General features: G+C 38.7%; 1 protein-coding gene across 3 annotated transcripts in view; it reads left to right on the forward strand.

Annotated features, from left to right (window-relative positions):
- The first annotated feature begins 586 nt into the window (after nt 1-586).
- Nucleotides 587-22,468, forward strand: part of fer1l6 (fer-1 like family member 6) — a 31,316-nt gene continuing 9,434 nt past the window's right edge. The window contains exons 1-34 of one of the 3 annotated variants that reach the window (XM_023336747.1): nt 587-665; nt 3,631-3,716; nt 4,025-4,127; nt 5,231-5,285; nt 5,401-5,532; nt 6,129-6,191; nt 6,313-6,391; nt 6,517-6,673; nt 6,804-6,990; nt 7,578-7,679; nt 7,783-7,873; nt 7,973-8,090; nt 8,190-8,421; nt 9,332-9,437; nt 9,637-9,859; nt 10,263-10,383; nt 11,283-11,383; nt 11,531-11,633; nt 12,828-12,947; nt 13,028-13,180; nt 13,276-13,447; nt 14,130-14,254; nt 14,456-14,590; nt 14,677-14,826; nt 15,310-15,417; nt 15,497-15,559; nt 15,712-15,810; nt 17,012-17,231; nt 18,401-18,531; nt 18,616-18,735; nt 18,821-18,866; nt 20,675-20,719; nt 21,161-21,258; nt 22,289-22,417. In XM_023336747.1, coding sequence (XP_023192515.1) covers nt 649-665; nt 3,631-3,716; nt 4,025-4,127; nt 5,231-5,285; nt 5,401-5,532; nt 6,129-6,191; nt 6,313-6,391; nt 6,517-6,673; nt 6,804-6,990; nt 7,578-7,679; nt 7,783-7,873; nt 7,973-8,090; nt 8,190-8,421; nt 9,332-9,437; nt 9,637-9,859; nt 10,263-10,383; nt 11,283-11,383; nt 11,531-11,633; nt 12,828-12,947; nt 13,028-13,180; nt 13,276-13,447; nt 14,130-14,254; nt 14,456-14,590; nt 14,677-14,826; nt 15,310-15,417; nt 15,497-15,559; nt 15,712-15,810; nt 17,012-17,231; nt 18,401-18,531; nt 18,616-18,735; nt 18,821-18,866; nt 20,675-20,719; nt 21,161-21,258; nt 22,289-22,417 — 3,990 coding nt within the window. In that variant the 5' untranslated portion in view covers nt 587-648. Of the gene's footprint in view, nt 666-3,627; nt 3,717-4,024; nt 4,128-5,230; nt 5,286-5,400; nt 5,533-6,128; nt 6,192-6,312; nt 6,392-6,516; nt 6,674-6,803; nt 6,991-7,577; nt 7,680-7,782; nt 7,874-7,972; nt 8,091-8,189; nt 8,422-9,331; nt 9,438-9,636; nt 9,860-10,262; nt 10,384-11,282; nt 11,384-11,530; nt 11,634-12,827; nt 12,948-13,027; nt 13,181-13,275; nt 13,448-14,129; nt 14,255-14,455; nt 14,591-14,676; nt 14,827-15,309; nt 15,418-15,496; nt 15,560-15,711; nt 15,811-17,011; nt 17,232-18,400; nt 18,532-18,615; nt 18,736-18,820; nt 18,867-20,674; nt 20,720-21,160; nt 21,259-22,288; nt 22,418-22,468 lie in introns of all 3 variants that reach the window. The other 2 variants (XM_023336746.1, XM_023336748.1) reach the window with 2 other exon arrangements.

A 22,468-nucleotide genomic window follows, 5' to 3' on the forward strand; every position in this document is an offset into this window, starting at 1 on the left:
ATCGGCATATAAATGCACTAACTCTCAAATCAATCTCACAGCACGTAAACTTTGGCTCTTCATAAAAATCAGCTGTATGTCTGTTGGATGTCCACAGTGTACATAAGGAGAAGATTTTTCAGTTTGAGGTGACTGTGATCCACCTGGCTGCTGCTGGTCTCTACCTGCAGGCTGCAAGCTGCTCTGTTTACCTGGGGTGGAGTTGTTAGCTCTGCCAGTTTCAAACATCCTGGTCACAAGAATACCAGTCTACCTATACACACACACACAGGGTAAACACTCCTATCATCTGTTAAGTCTGTTGAACAGATGGCAGTTGATGAACTTTGTTGTTATTGAAGAACTTCGGGAACAATAAAATCTCTTTAAATACTCATGAGTTAAGTCTTTATGATGAGAAATGACCGTTTAAATAATGATTTGACCAACAGCTTTGCCCCGAGCTTTAACAAAATAAAAGAAAGAAGCTGAAATGCAAAACAGAGTGCATGGGCCAACCACATGTTCCTGCAGTTTCACATCATCAGCATCATCATTCCCTGAACAAATACTTCAGCCAATCAGCTGATCTGACTGTTTTTCAGTTAAACTTTATGTCAAACTGGAGCAGGTCTGAAAATCTTCATATAATCTGTCCTGAGAGTAACAATGGATCCCAAAACAAGGTAGGAGATTGGCTCTCAGCAATCATATTTTCTATTAATTGTTAATATAAGCAAAAGTTCCTTTAAGTTTTACACTAAGCTGTTTTAGATTTATGATGTTTATTTTCTACTTAGCCAAAATTTATTTTATTGTACATTTTGGAATTTTATTTTGATATTTATTTACATTTCTTTAGATTTCCCTATTTACGTCTCAAATTCAAGCATGGATAACAATAACATTGCAGAACATAATGGAGACATTGGATGTTTTGTAGTTCATTCCGTCCCACTTATGAAATATTTGAGAATTTCTGAAGAAATTTCACATTTCTAAAGTTATTTCGTCCCATTTTTCTTGCATGTATGTCTGAAAGTCTGACTTTAAAAGTCTTACATTTTATCAACTGTTTGAGCTGTTGAGTCTTTAATAAGTTCAGATTCCCTGTTCAGTGTTGCATTTAAAGTTAGTTAAATCTTAAAGTTGTACATTTGTTCATGGCTTCTTTAAAAAAATGACAAAAGCATTTATATGGGTCAGGAAGGTATTGAAATATTCTTGTGAAACCCTGGAAACAATTATTAAAAAAAACCTATAATAGTTTATGTAAAAAAGTAAAATCAAATATAAATACTTACACATTTCTTTAAAACTAACAATTAGTTTGTCTTGTTTTGTCTGGAGAAACTATTATGACAATTAAAAAAAAAGTTTTGAGAATTTTACAAATTTACTAAAAATAAGAAACCAATGGTACTGTAATATAAAATCTAAGAACACTTGAAATGAAAACGGAGAGAAAGACATTTTAAACAGTTGGGTAAAATAATAAATAAAACTGCTAGTGATAAATAGGTAGGTTAGGATCACCTCCATTTATTCTCACTTAAAATGAATAAATCATTCAGGCATATCATATCAGCTGCACATCATGCATCTTGAAGATGTTTTTTCTTAGTTTAAACCTAATATATTATTATGGTCAGCCAACATTATTATTATTAATAATAGTTTCAAGGAAGATTGGAGCCACTTATGAATCTAATGAAAGGCTCAAATAAGTGCCAAAGGAATCAGAAATCAGCCTTTCCACTCTAGATTGCATTCAGAACTTTTCAACATGTCCAGGTCTGACTGAAAAAAGCAAGAAGTCAGACTACAAGATGCTAAAAGAAGTTTACAAAATCCTTAAAATATCATCAGAGAACAGACAAACTAGGGTTTTTTGCATGTTGGTTTACAATCAGGAAGAGACTGTGAGTTTAAGCCTCATGCTGTTTGCATAGAGGAAAGCTTTGCTTTGGGGCTTGATGCCTTTCTCCAGTGGCCAATGGGAGAGAGGCAGTGAACACCCTGAACAAGTCCTAAGTATTTACTCAGCTAGAACATTTATCCCATTTACATATTTTGCTTAATGAGGTAAATACTGTCAATGTTGTCTAATTAAATCTATTACTTTTGCAGAGTTAAAATAATGAGATTAGATAAGAAGCTAACATTTCATATTGAATGAGGCATTGTAAGTGTTAAATAGTTAAACTCTGAATGTACTGCCATGCTAGAGTCGAACCAATTCAGCACATTAAATATGTAAAAGTATTTATATATGGACAGTGGTAGACTTTCCTGTGTAGGAGATTAACAAGAGAAGGGCTGCTCCCTTTCACCAATCACAAACCGCAAAATATTCGTGACAGCCTGATTAACAGAAACCACAGCTGGTTAAACAGAGAAATATCGTCTTAAAGTGAAGCCAAGTGACAGAAGAGCCAGTATATTTAAGGCTCTGCAGTGATCGGTTTGAATTTTACATATGAAGCAACAAGTAAAATTTGTAAATTGCTTCAGGATGTTAGAGAAATAAGGAAGCTTTTAGCAGAAGACGTCAGGTGAGGAATATGTTCTGGAAATAATGATTCTGCTGTGGACAAAAGTCACAACAATTGACAGCAGATAGATTATTGTGTCTTTCTTCTGATTTGCAAAAGAGGAAACAATGGTTAGAGTAGAGTAATCAGGCAGAGAAGAGCAAACCTGCTGAAAAAATTATTTCCTTCCTCAATCTATGTGCAATACAAGAAAGATATCCTTTCAGGAACATGTTAGATTTTTAGAAATTATGTTTATCTGACTTATCTATTTGATTTATGCTTTTCAAATAAAGAAAACAACAACAAGACATTTATGTGGGATACTACTTGTTTTCTTTTTTGTCCATTGAGTAGAAATTTTAGTTTGCTTTTTCTTTCCATATTTCATGTTTTATTGTATTTGAACTCTCGGAACCTGAGCTTAAACTAGCAGCACAGGTTTCACCTGATGGCCTCAATGATTGGACCTTTTTTGACATCAGGCTTACAATGTGACGCAAAAGTTCAACAAAGGTTTTTTTAATCCTAACCAGAGCTAATTATTATTTGCTACTGTGAATCTACATCTGTTTAGTGGTGAAAACACATGTGGGACGACACGTTCAGGATGGACGTTCAGTGCATCCCACATGTTCACAGACTTTGGAACCTGTCTGGAAAAATGAAAATAAAATTAAAAACCTGGACTATTTGAAACATAATAAGGAAATCAAAACAAACAGAAATATCGGTTTCTGTCTTTGGCCATAAAAATTCAAATTTGCCTATGTTCTGCTTGAATAGTTTCAATTTTAAAACAAAAATCTAATTTCCACTTTGAGTTTAACTTTATTGAACGTAGTGTAATAAAAGAATAAACAAAGTTATATCCACAGAAAATATATTTAGCTCAGGTTCAATAGGTTTTGTGATTACTGGTTTCTAAAGAGAGCATTTAATTACCAGTTACATTCACACACTGAACTTCAGACCGTTTTCAGTTCATAACAACTTGTCCATATTTTATACTACTGTTTTTCACCAAACGTTTGGGATTTTTTTCTTAATGGCTCAGTTGTAAAATAATCCATAAAGTGAAAATGATTGAATACCAAACTTGCTGTTTCTTTAGCAGGAAGGAAAAGAACATATTTGGCCTGAAAGTGAAGAAGAAGAAGAAAGACATCACTGACCTGGTCCTGGCAAACAAAGGAGCTGTGGGTAAGGCATGGAAAACAAACATCACGGAGTCTCAGCTGTGATCATAAGCAGAGGAGTTGTCCCTGTTTTCATAGGAGTGAGACTAACCCTGGTCAAATAAGCATGTGTCAGTACAGCTCTGACACTGTGTGCAGTCCTGGTTGCCATGGGTGATTTCAGTTTTCTAGGAAAACAGATTGTTACTGCCATTCCCATGAAACTGAAGTATTATTTGTAACGTTTACTGATACGGAACAAAAAGGTATTTCAGTTCTTAGAGTTTCTGAGTACTTTGGTCCTACTTGTTTTGTGTGTTTGTGTGTGTGCAGACAGTGAGGTCGAGGCTTCCTCTGAAGCATCTCTCCTACAGGAAGGGGAAACCCCAGAAGACCAGCCTCTCATTAGACGAGCAATAAAACCAAACACAAAGAGGTAGCACTGTTATCAAACTGTGGAACTGATGAGTACAATATCTGAGTGTATTTATTTTGTAATATATTGTCCAGTTATGGTGGAGTCAAAATGGTTTCAAACCATCATGCATCCTCTTACAACTAGCAGAAAGAAAGCAAAAGGACTCAGTTCTGGTGTATTAAAGTGGAAGTTATTGTCAGGTCTATGAAATGAAATGTTTCAAATAATTCACACAGAAGCTATAAAGAAGATATTGTTTTGGTCAAAAGCTGTATTTGGACTATGTCTATCTATATCTGTAAACTGACACAATATCTAAAACAATGGCTTTTTGGTCTAAATTATACAGGCTTTAATATCCAAATAAAACAACAGCAACATTCATTTAGACACAATGACTCAAAACAAATACTAGAATTACAACATAATATTTTTAAAAATTGTGTTTCATTCTTTCATAAGTTTATGACTCAGTGCCATGCATTTTCTGCTGCTGCTTCAGCTTCAGGTAACAAGATGTCACCATGTAGCTGCAATAAAAAAACACAAGTCTTCACACTCATGTGCCTTTCACATTGGCATGCTCCAGGTTCACCGCTGGAGCATACCAGTGGTTAAGCACACACACCTCCAAATTGCACCCAGGTGGAACTTTGTCAGGTTGAAAGTTACTGTACAGAAAACCCTCCTCAACTTCATTTTTTTAAAAGTTGCAGCTAAGCTGATCAAAACATTGACAGTGATGCTTTTCTCCACAGTAAGACTGGAACTCATAGTGGAAATCTAAAATCTCACTTAAAGATTGTAACAAGATAAAAGAAACATCCTGCTGCAGAGGTGATACCAGCAACTGTAGCGTTATAAGATGACTGAGAAGTCAGCATGGAAGAACTTCTTTGGAGAGTACTAACAACATGGAAGTGTGATTATATATTTTTCAAATTATTACTCACAGGTTTTAAAAGATGCCATGTAAATCGGATGCCATTTACCTAGTTTACTTCTTCATTGTGAGAACTCAAATAGGATGAATGTTTTCTGTTCTGTCAATTTTCCTGTTTGTCCGCAAGATGACAAAAAAGGTTTTTCCATGAATTTGACATTCTTGTGGATTCCCACAGGGCCAAACTTCAAACTCGCATTCAGGACAGCGAAGGAAAACCTGAGAGCTTCCAGGTAATAACAACAACGGCTTCAATAGAACAGAAAAACAAAACCTTTATGATTAAAACAGATCAACTCCGCCTTACATGGACCCTGATGAATGACTTATTCTTGTTCTGTTTCGCAGATTGGCATTAATATCACAGAAGCCAGACAGCTTGTGGGGGAAAACATAGACCCCAGTGTGGTGATTGAGATTGGAGACGAGAAGAAACAGACATCCGTCAAGGAAGGAACAAACGCTCCATTTTACAATGAGGTGAAATGAAACTGCTGGAGCTGAGAAACACATTTCCAAAAACTGTGTGGGGCGAGCAGTGGTCAGATTGAGCATCAATATTGTTTCATAACCTGCCAACACAAACGCCACATTAATACAACATATTACTTAACATCAAGTAGGCAATATGTTACTGGTAAGATTACATCACTGCAATCCTAATGTTCCTGACACATTAAATACATTTACCAGAAAGAGTCTTTATTTCATTGTGTGTGGGCGTGTCCTCGGGTGTTATGGAATGCTATGCTGAATGTGATTGGTTTAGTAAAGAGGTTATATTAAATTCTAAAATGTGCATCTTAAAAATCAATGCTGAAGACTTCATCTCAAGCAATTTAAGATCTCTGCTTAATGTTGTCATTTTGTCTCATCTGTTGGTGGGACTTCTTTTTATAATTTTTTTCCCTGCTCTGCTGCTATATTTATATACATGCACATGAGTGGGTATGTTCATCAAGAGCTGTTTAAAAAAGCTGCTAAAAAACTTCATAAGGGCTTTAAGTAAGTCATTAATAGTTTTACTTTATAATTTAAACTTTTTTGCGTTATCTCATTTCTCCTCTTTCCATCAGTATTTCGTCTTTGATTTCTTTGCCCATAAAGAGATCTTCCTTGATAAAGTCATCAAGCTGACGGTTGGTAATAACATGAGAATAAATGCAACTTCCCACTTTAATGCTAATGTATTTGGGGTACAGTTTTTATTTCTGCATTTATAGGTTGATTTTGTGGTGTTTTTATTTTGGTCCTCTGCAGGTTGTTCACTCAAAGTTGCTGAAGACATTCTCTGTGGGGTCCTTTAAACTGGACGTTTGGACAGTCTACAAACAGCCAGGTCAATCATGTTTTATGATTTAGAGAAAGTCTGAAGCAGAGAGTCACAAAACTTCCTCATTGGTTCCTTCTGATGGAAAGTAGAGATATAAACTGAATAATTGTGTTCATGCCTTACTTTCTCAGGTCACCAGTTTCTCAATAAGTGGGCAATGTTGACCAATCCTGGTGACATTAGCACTGGTGTCAAAGGATATGTTAAATGTGACATCAGTGTCTCAGCTAAAGGTGATGCCGTGCAACCGGGACAAAAAGCAAGTGATGCTGAAGAACAGATAGAAAAGTATGAAGCACCTCTGACTTAATGTGCAGTTTTAGACACACTCATCACACTGCAGGCTGAATACTACATGTTGCCTTTGCAGATTAACTGTGTTGTTTGACTGGTTTGGAATAATGTTGTCTGTCATCAGGAACCTCCTGATCCCTGAGGGGCTTCCCTCAGAACGGCCATGGGCCCGTTTCTGTGTGAAGGTGTACCGAGCCGAAGGCCTCCCTAAGAACAACTCCAGCATTATGGCCAACGTCACAAAGGCTTTTATAGGAGACAACACAGCACTCATTGATCCATATGTTGTCGTCAGCTTCTTCAAACAAGTGGTGAGCTGAATGTTGCTTCCATTTAAGAGTTTATCTGGAGCCACCTTGAACCGAGACATGAGTCTGAGTTAAGGTCCATGTTTTGGGGAGTTGGATGCAGAGCCACTGCTTCTCTTTATTGAAAGGCCTCAGTAGAGACGGTTCAGGCTTCTGAGGTCAGCTGTTACCTTAGCTACCAGACCTCAGATTAGTGGAAGAAAACGTTTTAACGGTTTCTGTCTGCAGACGGTCAGGTCCCAGTCAACTTCACAACATAGACGCTTTGACTCTATAAAACAGGGTCAATACAACTCAGCCTTATAGAGCAAAGTGTGTGGAAGATCAAATGTAGAAATTTAAGACATTTTGTACTTAATTTCATAACTAAGTTACACACAGCTCTCACATATTATCTGTAAAGCAAGATTCAGAATGAAGGATGGTTGCATATATACATGTACATGAGTGTATACATACTGTATGTACACATACTGTATGAGTACATGTATATACAGACTGTACTCTACATATACAGAGTATATATACAGAGTATATGTACTGTATGTCTCAATGAAAAACAGTGATCACTATTGTTGTGTTTGTCTCAGGGTCGCACATCCACCCAGAAATCTTCAGCAGACCCCATGTGGAACGAGCAGATTGTCTTCACTGAGATGTTTCCTCCTTTGTGTCAGAGATTAAAGATCCAGGTCTGAAAGCTTGATACTACTAATTGATTTAGAGTTCTGAAAAAAGAATTTAAATAGGTGCAGGTAGAAATTCCATATAATCTTATATTCATTTTCCTCTAAGGTCTGGGATGAGGGGAGCATGAATGATGTTGCCATAGGAACCCATTACTTTGACCTACGACGTATCTCCAATGAACAAGATGGAGACAAAGGTGAGAAGAAGTGAAGGTCTAAAGCAGGTCTGAAGGTTGAAAGGAAATGCCCGTGTTTAATCGTGAAAAGGTTTTTTCTTGTTTATTTCATGTTTTTAGGGTTTTTACCAACTTTCGGTCCTGCTTGGATTAATCTGTACGGCTCAGCTCGAAACTTCTCTTTGGGTGATGACACAGGGGAACTCAATGAGGGCATTGGCGAGGGAGTTTCCTTCAGGTTCATAGAAAGATATGATACTTCTTCATATTGCAACTAAAAGAAAGTGCCTTCTTTTGCCTGATTTATATGCCCTGGACTGTGTGCTTGTGATTTTAGGGGTAGAGTCTATTTAGAACTGACAGTAGAGATCCTGTCTGGGGGCACAGGCTCAGACTCCAAACTCAGTCGGATGATTAAACCTGTCAAAGACACAAAAGCAGGAAAAGCTGGTGGGAAGGATGCTAAGTCTTCTGCTGGAGGCGGAGCAGGAGGAGGTACAGGGGCAGCTGATGATGACAAAGGAAAAGCAGGAGCAGCGGAGGTCCTGCCTGTTGATCCTCCTCCGGTGGTAAGAAAAAACCTTTTGCTTGTTCCAAAAAAGATATGTATTTAAAAGCAGCAAAATGAAATTGTACCAAAGTAGTACTGCAATTAATTACTGTAAGTTAATTGATGAAGATCCATATTGAGTTCTTCGGCCTATTACTCAGACCAGGTTCTATAGCTTAAAAACCTTTTTAGATAAAAAAGGCAGTTAATTAGGGTCAAATCCAGATAATATAATAATCTTTCGTCTTGCTTAGATTTATTTCATCATGCATCAGTATTGTTGGATAAATTGTATTATTAGTAATTATCAAATATTTGTTGTATCATGTAGCCTTGTAGTTACATTTAGATAATGTTTCTGTGTGTTAAATAACTTTGATTCTATCCTGAGACTGCCCTGGGAAATAGGGGTGACAGCTACTCTCAGCAGCTGTTGCCCTGCAGGACTTCCTACAAGACAGAGGTATTAATTGCTCCCAGCAGAGTTTTACAGGCCTGACAATAAACTCTGCTCTGTGCTTCTTTGTGATACAAAGCCGTTGCTTTGAAGCTATGCAATGTGTCTTGTTTCACACCGGGCCTGGAGCAAGAAAGATTTAGAGTATAGATAACATGTGTCTAGAAGTGAATGTTATTTAGCGCTGCAACCATGTGATGAATGCTTTGACCCCACCCCATAGGGTTGCAGCGCCCCTTGTGGCAGGTTCCTAAAGATCAATAAAATAGAGGGAGCGGGAGATGTGTTTCCAGAGTAGGTGGAGATTTGTAACTGGAAACATCTCTCTGTCTGCTCTCCTCGCGAGTATATAAGAATCTAACTCTCTTTGTCTTTCTTGTGTTTGTTTAAATTGTCTCTAATAGGTATTTAGACCTGACAAGTATAAATATTGTTATTTAAACTGAGCAAGTACTTCTGATTATATGTCCAGCCAACTGTAGATGATGAGACCTTCCTGCTTTTTGGAGCTTTGTTTGAGGCCACCATGATTGACCGTAAGATTGGAGACAAGCCCATCAGCTTTGAGTTCTCCCTTGGTGAGTCACAACAAAACCCCTTAGAAAATAAAATCTAAGTCTTTTTTCTCCATTGTAAAATATACTTGAGGCAAAAACAAAATAAACTGGTATTCAGTTGATTATTTCTTAATTGTAACACTGTTGGGGTGATCATTGACATGTCGGGTCACCGGTAACCAGCAATAGGTCCCTTCTTTACTTGTGCATCTTGTTTCAGGTAACCATGGCAATGTCTTGGAGTCTTCCGTTCAACCAAGTACTGCCAGTCCTGCAGTGACTCGGAGGAGAAAGGTGCTGGACTTCCCGGACAGCAGTGACATTTTTGGCTCCTCCCTCACCGTCCCTTCCTCACCCCTCCTCCCCAAAGATCCCTCTGATTCATGTGGAGCCTCAAAATCTGCTACACCTCCGGAGAAACCACTCATCGTCGAGGGAAACAGGTGGGTTTCATTGAATATGCTGCTCAACAGTTGAGATTGTCATTTGCAGTTCATCCACACTGCTTGAAAACTTAAGAGACTGCTTCTTAAATGAGCTTTAATCGGGGTTCTTGCTTAAATCATATTAAGAGACTTATTTGCTTCTTCTTCTACTGAAGCTTTTTAACACAATTTCAATCTCCCCTCTCATACACACGGGTCTCTTAAAGAATTAGAAAATCTTCTCAAGATTTTTCTTCATCCTTGACATGATGAAAAACTGATCAGGACAAATAAGAAGTTGATTTGTGGCTGACCATCATTTGTTATTTGTTATAGCATGTAGAATATGTATTCAGTGGACTGTACATCAATCAAATGTTCATCTTAGTGCTGCATTATGCCTGTGTGTGGTTCTGTTCAGACACTACATGTATTTACCTCTGGAGAAGAAGAAGCCCTGTGCTAGTGTTGTGAGCTCCTGGGAGGACAGAACCTACCGGCTCTACAACTCCAATATGCTGGAAAATATCGCCGTGCAGTTTGTAAGCAGAAACACACACACATGCGCACGCCTACACACTCACAGGAACACACACACATAGAACGTTTTTACAGCTTCACAAGGACTTTTCTTTGACTTCCATTCATTTTTCATTTATTTCTACAGCCCAGCCCTGATCCTTACCGTAAACCTAACTACTACCCGTAAACCCTAAACCTAAACCAGACCTAAACTCAAACCACACTTTACACAAGGGAGGCAATGCAACAACAATCATTTGCTTTTCTCCAGCCAAACAACCCACAAAATTCACACATGAAATATTGAGCTCATACATGTGACACGACACAAAAAAGTAGAAACATTTTCAGCTTTATTTGCTGCCATCACTATCATGTCCCTTGTGTTGGGATCACCCCAACTGAAAACTGAAGGAAAATGGACACTTTTTGCTTTGTTTGTCCCTCCCTGTGAGTGGAAACCTAACCGCTGATCCAAAAACATGACTGCTCCTTATGGGACCAGGGACCCATAAGGAGCAGTGGCTCCTGCTAACATACAATCTGCTGGAAAAATTTACCTTACAACCTGAGAAATGCTTAAACATACACACACACACACACACACACACCCTCTCACATGTGTGTCATCTTGTTTATATCAGAGCCCGTTTCTAAGTTTCTTTAATTTTTTTGTCATACTGAAGATGCATCACTTTAGTGGCTCAAAGATAAATCAATCTGTGGGACTAGAGGTTTTAAAAACAACCCAAATAATAAACATACATCTGTTTTTACACATATCTTAATTTGATAAGTACACCCGAAATAAAGAAACAAGTGCATCATCTGTTCTGAAAGGATTATCAATTTCTGAAAACCGCAGTGTTTTAAATTCAACAGTCTCCTTGTGATTATTCTCTGCCGTTGTGTCCTACAGGACGAGGGTGTGTGTGTTGCTGCTGACCTTCATAAGAAGTTGGAGCCAGCGGCTGAGGCAGTTTTAAGAACTGAGCTCAGAGAGTTTTGTTTGAATGCCAGGTAATTCCAGCAGAGCTCTCACTGCTCCTTTGGAAAGCATCAGCAGAGCATCTGAGGCTTGCAGCAATGAATCATTTCATTATGTTTATGGTGTTTATCATGGAGGAATTTCGTTCTGCTCTTTAAGATGTGTTGTGTGTTTTACAGGAATTTTATTGCCGCTGCAGAGGCCAAACTGAAGGCAGAGCTGAAGAGCAGCTACCTGACAACCCTGGACAAGAAACGTTTGACCATGTGCAAACAAGAGCTGGTGAGGCTGGCAGCACCTGCTGAGGGAAGGTTCATCTAGATATCTAGAATATAATGAAATATCTTTGAGTTTTAATCAACTGATCCCAGAATCATACCTTTTAATTTAATATCTGATTAATAATTAGGATTTAACACATGGAAAACAGTCACCCCCTCTTACAGATTTCTTCAAGTCTTGTTTTTATTTTCATTGTTAAATATTTCAGGTCTTCAAATAAATGTTAACATCAGACATATTGTCTCTATAGGGCAAAAACCTGCTGATTGGGCCTTTGTGTTGCTTGTGGTCAGCAGTGGGTTTGGTCTCAGAACTCCCCCCTGGATGTCACTGTTTACTAAGAATGTTCACAAACTTCTATCTAAGACTTAATGATATTGCAACTATTACTAGTCCATAACATGATTTTTCCTTTTATGAAGAATAGACAAATAATGGACTGAATCAAAATACATTTTACAACATTTTGCTTACATTAAAAGTATAAGCATAAAAATTAATGTAAGTAGACTGAGAAAGTAATTCATTTAGAATACATTTAGAGTATTGGTTGTTTAATTACTTTTGCAGCCCAGTTAGAAAGTAGTGTCTCTAGTGTGCAGATAACAGGCTCAGTTGAATGCCCCTCCTGGTAGAGGCAATAAATAAACTATTATGCATGGAGAGGTGCTGATTTCAGAAAGAAATTTGCAGTGGCCTTTTTATTTTTTTCCAGAGCTGTAGTTGCAGTACAGTAACATGAATATTTGATATGGTATGTCACTGCTCAAGTTCAAATAGTTGGCCATTTTCGAACCCTTTTCCGATATTGTTTTCAAAAACTTATGTTGCAGAAAATCACCTGAAGTGCCAATTTGATCAACTAATCAATACTGCCTCCAGCTACAATAATCAATAAAAAGGCCACTTTATGCTGGCTCTTTGTAGATATTTCAGAATAGCCTCCATGTCTAAAGTTTATCAAGACCATTTATAATGGGCCTTTTGGCACCTAAACAGGAGTTCATCTAAATAGCAATGTAGAGGGTCTAATAATTTGTTCTTCTATTGCAGTCAGACTAAATAAGTATGACTGTAATAGCTCTAAAGTAATGTTTCATTGGACAACAGGTCAATATGGACTTACTGTGTGTTCTTCAGCAAAGTATTTTGGCAAAGCATTAGTAGAACACAGCACATACATGCATGTTGCAGGAGAGTATGATTGGAGAGGCTGAGATGCTGGGAGAGAGGAAAACATCAGCAAGAGGAGTGAAAGAAATGCTACAAGAAGCAACTAAACTAGCACAAAAATTACGTTTTCTTGTGGAGGAGGTGAGAAAAGTTTTAACAACTGATATGTTTACTACAGTATCCAAACTTTTCTTTATCACATACACATCCTCACATTGCAGCCCCAGCACACAGTCCCAGACATGTTTGTGTGGTTGCTAAGCAATAACAAACGTGTTGCATATGCCAGACTTCGAACCAGAGACCTGCTTTACTCCAGCAACCAGGAGGCCAGAGGACTTCTCTGTGGGAAGATAGTAACACTGTACCTGAAGGTTAGAACATGCATAGCGCACTGCTCCTTTAATTGCTGCACAACTGGTAGGAAAAAAAAAAAGTTCTGTATTTGTGTGTGTAATTGTGTGTGCAGCCACCAGGGAAGCGACCTGCAGCATTGTCAGTCCAAGCCAAGCTGGATGTGTATCTGTGGTTTGGAGCTTGCTCAGACTCCAGCCATATGCTGGATGACCTGCCTGCAGGATACAGACCAGCCACAGGGGACGCCGACACCAACAGCCCTCCTTCTTACCTGCTTTGCATGGGTGAGGAAGAAGCACCTCTATGTACACTCTTGGCAGTATGTCCATTGTTTAATAGATTGATCAGAATTTCTTCTAGCTGAATGCAGCAGACAGAAGTCAGAGTTTTTGGTCCCATTAAGCAAGCTTGGAGAAAAATACAGAGAATGCCAGAAACCTTGCTGTAGTTCTGGTTTGTCACAACCCTTCGGTTTAGGTTGGAGTTTTTACTTTCCTTTACTAATTTGGGACACCTGAATTGAGGACCTAGTAAGGCTTTCAAACCACTGATTACCAACTAACTCCTCTCTGCTCTGCTCAACAAATATCTGTTTTTTACTCACACATTCCAACACTTTCACTTAAATCCTCCACTCAATACACACCATATGCCACTGATATCACTTCCACACATCATGTTTGAAACTTTAATTCAAACCTTAATTTGTGCTGAATAAACCCTTACACATGGTGTGACCTCCGATGAGCCAGGAGATAAAAAAAGACTAAGATATGAATTTTTATTATCTTAAAAACATTGTTAGAATTGATTGATTTCTGCATCATCTAAATGATTATTGCTTTTTGAGGACTTTGACTAGACATGATCAGCTTGGAGGTTTCTTATTCGCTCCAAGAGCTTCATCAGGTGAATGTCGGCGCGTGGCAGAGCTTGTGGATGGACCTGCTGTGTTTGTTTCTGCAGAGCAGCACAGGTTCCAGCTGCGGTGCCACATGTATCAGGCTCGAGGTCTGATTGCTGCAGACAACACGGGGCTGTCCGACCCATTTGCGAGAGTCACGTTTCTCTCACACAGCCAAACCACCAGTGTAAGTGTGTGTTTACATGTATTGTTGGACCCAGCTCATATGACTGGGGTTTTCATGGCAACCTGACTTAAAACACTTTAAAATCAAATCAAAATGAAGAGTTTAGTTTGTTCTAAACTGTGCAGGTTTAGAACAAACCTGTTGCGGTATTTCTGCTCTTCAAGTTTGACCTTGGTCTTCTTGTTTTGTGTGTGTTGTCAGATCATCAGTCAGACTCTCAGTCCTACATGGAACCATTGTTTGCCAATGAGCTCCCTTCTGTTAAGTGGAGACCTGAAGCACATCCAGGAGGAGCCTCCTCACGTTGTTGTCGAGGTTTACGATGATGACGCTCTGGTAATCCCACCACAAGACACATGATTCAGACGAGCCTCTTAGTTTCTGCCATCTCTGAACCCCTCCCTGCTCTGTGCTCTGTGCAGGGAAAAGCAGAGTACCTGGGGGCCACAGTAGCAGTCCCTGAGGTGTGCTTGGCCTCTGAGCCCTACACCCCCCCTATTCTGCAGTACAGCCCACTTCACTGTGGCAGCCAGTCAGGAGGAGACCTGCTGGCTGCATTTGAACTGCTGCAGGTTAGTCTCTCCGGTCACTTTCATGCCAAAGTTGTATGAAACGGTGACAATACAGAATCTTGTTTCCATTGATACGAACAAATCCTTGAATAACAGTAAGGAGCAGCACTCCTTTAATTTTTTCACCATCATTATCCAAACATCTGACTGTCTTCCTTGTGAATAAGAGAAATGTTTAGAAGAGACTGGTAGTTGGCCCAAACAGAGACAGGAATGGTCAGCGACTCCAGACAGTGACAAAATTCCACTCTGGAACTTTGAATCTTTTCAAAATTGTTGTTTCCTTTAAGCAAATTTATTTTTTGTAATTTAAATTTGCGCAATTTTTAAGGTTAATGGAAATTCAGCTGTAGACTATATACATGTATATTGTATCATGTTTTTTAAAACTCTTTAACAGTTTAAAACTGTAACTTCAACAGAGATAACTGGCTCACGCCATTGTGATCACACTAATCCAGAATGAATTTTTCCATCTTCTAGATTTCAGAGTTTGGCCAGATGAGTCTGCCAGAGTTAGAGGAACAGGAAGGAGGCATTTATACTGTTCCTGCCAACATCAGGCCAGTTCTCAGCACCTACAGGCTGGAGGTTTGTCAGCTTTAATCACAAAAGGTTGAGAGGATCTTTAGAAAGTCCTTTAAGAACAGATCTTGATATTTCCCATTAGGTTTTATTCTGGGGACTGAGGGAGCTAAGGAAGGTTCAGCTCCTGTCTGTTGATCGGCCACAGGTCTGAGAAATTCACTTACTTTTAAGGGAATCAGAATTACATTTTTCATTGTCAAAATTTTTGTGTTTAGTGTGTTTCCTAAATGTATGACAAAAAATTTCTAACAAATATTCTTTTAGAAAAAATGACTTTAAGATGTTCATCTTTTCCAGGTGTTCATAGAGTGTGCAGGTAAAACTCTGCGTTCCTCAGTCATCCAGAAGTACAAATCCAACCCAAACTTCACCACACTGTTAGATGCCATAGAGCTGGTAAGATCAACACCTGCAACAGACATAAACTATATCAGCACAGCAGGAAATCTTTAAAACTTAGTTGGTCTAGGAGGAACACATCATGTTGGGCGATATGTCAAAACATTCTAATTACAAAATCACTTTCAAACATAAATTATCAAGTTAATGTCACTGTGTGAAATAGCAATTTGATCCATTACACCCTAAGAAGAAGTGTGGCTCCTGTAGATGGGCTGTGTTCCCATCTGGTGCATAGATCTAGCAAATGCAGATATGGTCTCCAGTCAGGATGTCTGTACAGTTCACAGAATGCTGTCGCTTCCATTCCAACCTCACCACAATCTGTCAGAGGACATCAGGGACAAGATCATTCTCTCCCAGTCAAAAGAGACTTTCTCTGAAAGATGTCGGTCAAATACACAAGACAAGCAAAGTAATGGGAGGGGCCACTAGCAACTGTTGGTGTAGTTTTTTTGAGAAGGGAAAGAAATTAAGGTATCTATAACCTCCTGGAACTCCATGTTAGATCTTACCCCACTGGGTTCAGATGATCATGAGAAAAGGCAAGGATCAGCCTACATACTGACAGACTGGAGGCCAGTGTGCATTAACTCTTACTTTAAGTATTTTTTACATTATGTTGTACTTTCTTGCACATTGACAATAAAAGGAAATCTAATTCTTGGTGATCACAGTCATCAAGAGTTACTTTGGTAACTTAGGATAAGATGATTGACTTTAATTGTTAAGTGCCTTGTGACAATGTGTTGTGTGAATTAGTGCTTTGTAAATAAAACTGAACTGAATCTAATTGGTACCTTACTGTAAGACAAAAACTTTGCTTTTGTCCTAATATGGTTAAAAGCATATCAGTATATAACAGGATCCTAATCTAAATCATCTAAAACTTCTTTCACAGAACTCTAATGCAGTGGTGTCTCTCTGCTTCAACACACATGGCTCCAGTGTCAGCTCATTAGCAGAGCTGTGTGGCAGCATGCTAATGAGGCAGTTTAGCCGTGTAATCAAAATGTGTTCGACAAAGATCTGAATACTGCAGGACTCTGGTCCTGAGGACTGCACTGCTTTGTCTATTAGCCATCTCCACTGATGAATGTCTGATAACTTTTTTTGCTTTGACAATGTATTGCTCTTCATCCGCTGCATTGATATATTTACTGAGCACTTTAAATTTCTTTGTCCACTCTGTTGGCAGGAGTTACCAGAAAACGAACACCTCCATCCTCCTCTCAGCATCACAGTTGTTGACTGGCGGGCCTTTGGCCGCAGCACACTGGTTGGAAACCACATCATCAACAACCTCAAGGCCTTCAAGTACACGCCCACTCCCCCTCACACAGTTCAGTTACACAAACCACCTGAGGTCACACACACCCCAAGACCCTCCCTGACACCAGAGCCACACAGCATTAAGGGTAATGACTGTTTATAACTCTGTTCACTGTTTTTAATAGCTGTCAAAGCAGTTCATTCTTTATCATTTTCCAGCATCTTTTATAATAAAAGGCCACCATGTGTAACACTTTGAAGATAAAGAACTTGGATTTTATATGAAATAACTGTTAAACACAAAATACTTTCAAATTGATTTATCAGACATTTAACGACAAGTTGCAAAATAAAAATAAAAAAATCTCCATGACTGAATGACTCCATGACAATTTAAAAAATTACAATTATCCAAAATGACTACAAATGTAAATAAAAATAAGTCAATTATGAAAATGACAATGACTGTTCAACTTTTTCAACAGGACCAAAAATGACCCAAATTTGATCAGAAAAGAGCCAAAAAGATTTAGATAAATGCTGTTCCTTCACCACTTACACTTGTAGTTTTGGTGTTATTTTCAGTTCAGCTTTCATTTATTTTACCCAACAAGATTCATAAATTCATTCATTCATTCTAAGAGAACCCTATTCTGTCCAGTTTTAGTTGAAGTAAACCCATAGAGAGAATGAGGAAATTTCTTCTATCCATCGTAATGAGTAAGAATAATATCCAAAGATCTCTCTGCCTGGCTTTCTGACTAGACACCTAGACAGAGATTTAAAGAGGAGCAGCAAAACCAAATGAGGTGGATTAGCGGTCCTTGCTAACTGTCATCCAGGACATTTTACTGTGGAAAATCGACTCTGCTGCATGGAAATTGTACAGAAGAGGATTAGGGCCACCGAAAAAAAATAATAATAATTCTGAGTTTAAACTCAGAATTCTGACTTTAATCTCAGAATTCATTTTTTTTTTCGGTGGCCCTAATCCTCTTCTGTAAAATTGAGCTGTTAGCATGTCCTTACAGTCATGCAACTGTCATTCAACAACAGTCTTCAGTCAGATTCACTGAACAGGAGATACTTCCTGCCCACATATATACAGTATGTGGGCAAGACGTATCTGTATATGAACGTATATGGTATACCATATACATATACTATGGACAATGACAATGAATTTATTAATCACTTAAAAAATCCAAAAATTAAAAGCATCATGATCCAGTCTAAAGAAATTAAAGCTGTTGAGATGGCATTTGTTGTAATTTAGTGATATAGAAATAGAAGTGAAGTGAACTGTGGTTGACAGGGCTGTCTCAGGACACTATAGAGACCCGTTCAACTGTGACCCTGACTAATCAGGACTTCCTCATTACTGTGGAGGATGAAGCTCCGCCTCCAGCTCCACCCACACCAAAACCACAAGCCAAGACGAAAAAGGTGAAATTCATATGCAAAAGAACAAGTGGTCATATTACTTGCACCAACTCCAAAATGGATCCTTTCTGAATATTTTTCAAACAGGAGAGGAGCTCAAAGAGCATCCACCGGTCCACTAAGAGGAGGAGGCGAACCATCGCTGATGAGTCTGCAGAGTCCGTCATTGACTGGTGGTCCAAATACTACGCTTCTGTGGACAAACAGGTAACTCTGACCGCCAGGTTTGCGCAGAAACATTAATCTAATAATTTTATGAGATGCCCATTTGTGCTGCCTGTGTTTATTCCAGGCTAAACAGAAGGACAGCTTCCATCTACCTAGTGTGTTTGACAAAGGTAAGAAATTTTCATCTACTACCAGTCTCTTTGTTTTATGCTGCCAGGTCCAAAATATTTAAATCCTCCTGTTAAAGAAAGCTCTTATATAAGAGGCATGTACTGTTTGGTTGACTGATCTCTCCAGATATCTGTTAGACCATTTTGACATCATGCAGATGCTTTGGTCCACTGGTCTTCATTAGAGCTGGATGTTCTGATTGTTACCTAGAATCACAAATGATTCTCTCTCCTGCTGTGAGCAACACTGAAGAGAACACTGTGTAACAGACAAAGTTTTAGATGTGTCATCCCATACCTGTATCACACAGATCATTTTTTAATGCTAAAAAAACATTTTCAATCAATTAATCAAGTTAATGTACTAAGGGGACAGTATTATGTGTTTTACAGCCATGTAGTATTGTTTTATAGCACAATCAAGTAACTGTGACCTAAACAAATGCTAAAACATAACTTTAAAAAAATTTGACTTTGCAATTCAACGGCTTGAAATTGGGCCTCTGTCTCTTTAAGAAGCTCCTGCTTTTTCGGAGACTCCGCTCTCAGCAAGTCATCACATTAACATTCCTCTATTTAGTGTTTACAAGTGTTTGGGAGCACTGGAATGAGGTTCATATAATGAGCTCTGCAGATGTACAGTTCCACTCGGTGTTTACTAATCGCTGCTGCTAGTTTGAAGGAGCTGAGTGGGTGAGTTGGGAGGGAGGTGGAAGCTCAGCTTGGAGGCTGCAGTTCCCAGGAGGAGCTACATGTGGAAAGTGGTGCTTGATTCCCCCAAGTGTTTTACAAACCCAAATGGGAGATTCAAGGACTTTTAAAACATGCATGAAAGAATCAAATCAACACTCCAGGTCTGTTTTTAATGAGGGAATAATATTATAACATGATATAAAACTCAAAAAAGGTAATTTTACATAATTCTGTCCCTTTAATGTTCTGACTCTAAAGAAAAATGTTCCAGATACAAGTACCTGAAATGAGCTTTCCCCATTTGGTGGCTGAACCTTCCCTTAGGAGTTAGAGGCAGGGTGATGATCCGGTCATTCAGAAGGAGATGGGGTAGAGCTGTTGCTAATCTGCATTGACAGAATTCAGCTCAGGAGGTTTGGGTATCTCCCTCCTAAGCTGGCAGTTTTCCAAACACATCCCATGTGGAAGAGACCTTGTGGCAGACCCATATTAGTATTTGTAAAGGGAACAAAAACATCATAAACAATCTCCAAGCATGTAGTGGATGTTTCCTGCTGGAACATCAAGTGCTATAGTGTGTTATCTTCTTCTACTTAGCTTAAAGTGATACTTTTGGCACTTTTTGTCTCTTTCTTGGCAAAGGTTCTTTCTGTTTTTCCTCTTCTCTCTCCACAGCTGCTAAAAGCACTTAGCATTCATCAACAGCTCAGCATTGCATAACACAAATAATTATCCGGCCAGAACATGGTATGCTAAATAGTAAAACATAATTTAATAAAGTCTCTGGAAGCACTAGGAAAGCTTGATTTTTTTATTATTATTTTTCCCCACTGATTATGTGCCTCATACTAAACTGTCAGTTTCAGCAAATATGTAAATAAAATTATAAACGTTCCATATTGCAGCTTTAAATGACATTTTACTGCTTCACAAGCTCACTTTCTCAGCAGCAGCCAAGAGACTAGAGGCTACATATTTTGGATCATTTAAGAAAACCAAAAAAATGAATGGAAGCATTTCTTCAATAACACGGTTTCATTTAGAACATCATGTTTTTAACCTCATGGTATCTGATGAGGTGAATGTCCCCTGACCCACACTGTTGTGCATTGCAGCTTCAACATACCACAGCTTGCTCAGCGATGGAGTAGACTCTTTGGGTAAGGACTTAGACATGCAGTTGAAGGAGTTCTTGTCTTGCACATCCAGTATTTTGTTCAAATCTTCTGCTTGGCCACTGAATGACATCTGCAGGATTTGGGGACTAACTGAATCTTTTTGGTTTCCATGGTACAGCTGCAGACACATGTAGACACCAAGGCCTTCAGCTATTGCACTATGAATGTGAATGTACTGGATGTGGTTCTGTCACTGAACAATCTGCATGGTATTTGTAGTTTTGTGGGCAGAGTTGTGCACATGATGAATAAAAAAACTGGTTAGTTCTTCCACTTGAAGGGTTGCGGCGGATTGTGTAAACTCTGACACATGACTGGCAGGTCTGTGAATGAGGCTTTATGCATGTGTGCACGTCGGCGTGTTTGTTGCTGTGTTCTGCGTCAGTGTTTGTCACTGAACACAACCTGTGTGCTCTGCCGCAGTCAGCAGCCAATCAGATGGAGACAAGAAGAAGAAACCGAAAGGAAAGGAGACACTGGAGCTCAGCTATAGCTTACCTACTAAAATCGCAACACTCCAGGTAAAACACCAGGGACATAAGCACCAAGTTAGTCTTTAGTTTATGCTTGGAATAGCAATAAACTTACAATATACAAAAGAAAACTTTTCAACACAATACTAGGTCATCAATATAAAAGGTTGCTTGTTCCATTGAACCTGAATGCATAGATTTTATTACAGTTGTCTCTGAGCAGCACATAAACACCTCAAAGCAACTGTCAAGCACAGTGATGGAGGGATAATGATGTGGGCTTGGTTTTGTACTCACAGAACCAGAGCAGCTTACAGTCACGAAGTTGACTCTGAACTCAGCGAGGGGAGGTGTCCGACAGCTGGAACTCGGCTGAAGCTGGCTCATTTAACAGAGCAGAAAATGAACATGGTCATTTATCAGAATACTTTTTTACTTTGACACTAAAGTTGTGGCTGTTTTAAAATATTATCTGTAGCAATGTATACCTAACGATAAACAATCAAGTGTGATCATTCCCTAAGTACATTCCAAACTCCATGCTGTTTTTTCAGCACCACTGATATTTTAACGTTGCTTCCAAATGTTTGGCCTGAACTGATCAAAATGCAGCGACTGTCAGAGTCAAGAACAAAATGTGAGTAACTGTGGTTAAAACTGGTTCTGTTAGTTTATCACAAACGTCTTTTGGTTTTAGGTTTTGTTCTATGTAATGCATCATTTCACTGAGGATGCACAATGTTCATTATTTATTCTTTATTGTTACTGTAACAATGAAACATACATAAGAAAATGTTGGTGCAATTCCCCAGATAAAAACAACGTGTCATTTAAAAAAAGACTATAAATACATAATTATATTTTCTCCCTTGATTAAAAAATAACCGAAAACTAAGAGACATAAAAACTGGACAAGGTCAAACTGACCACTTAGCAGCATTAAAATTCAGAATGTTAAATGCTGGGTAAAAACTGTTAATCAGTCTGTTGGTTTGTGTATAATAATAGATTTCAGGTCCTGAAACATAAAACCGTAGATCTTTTCTTACCATTTGTGGTTGTGATCTGGTCTGTGCAGCTGTACAGTAAGGAGCTGGAGGCACAGTTTGGTCCATTTGATGATTGGGTCAGCACATATGAGCTGTTCAGGGGGAAGGCCAATGAGGAGGAGGGAACGTCTGATGAGAGGTTTGTTGGGAAGTTTAAGGTGAGTTCCACTACAGGTGCTGCTGCGAGACATGGATTAAAATACATGTTA

Source organism: Xiphophorus maculatus, chromosome 7 (assembly GCF_002775205.1).
Source record: "Xiphophorus maculatus strain JP 163 A chromosome 7, X_maculatus-5.0-male, whole genome shotgun sequence".
NCBI classification, from domain to species: domain Eukaryota; kingdom Metazoa; phylum Chordata; class Actinopteri; order Cyprinodontiformes; family Poeciliidae; genus Xiphophorus; species Xiphophorus maculatus.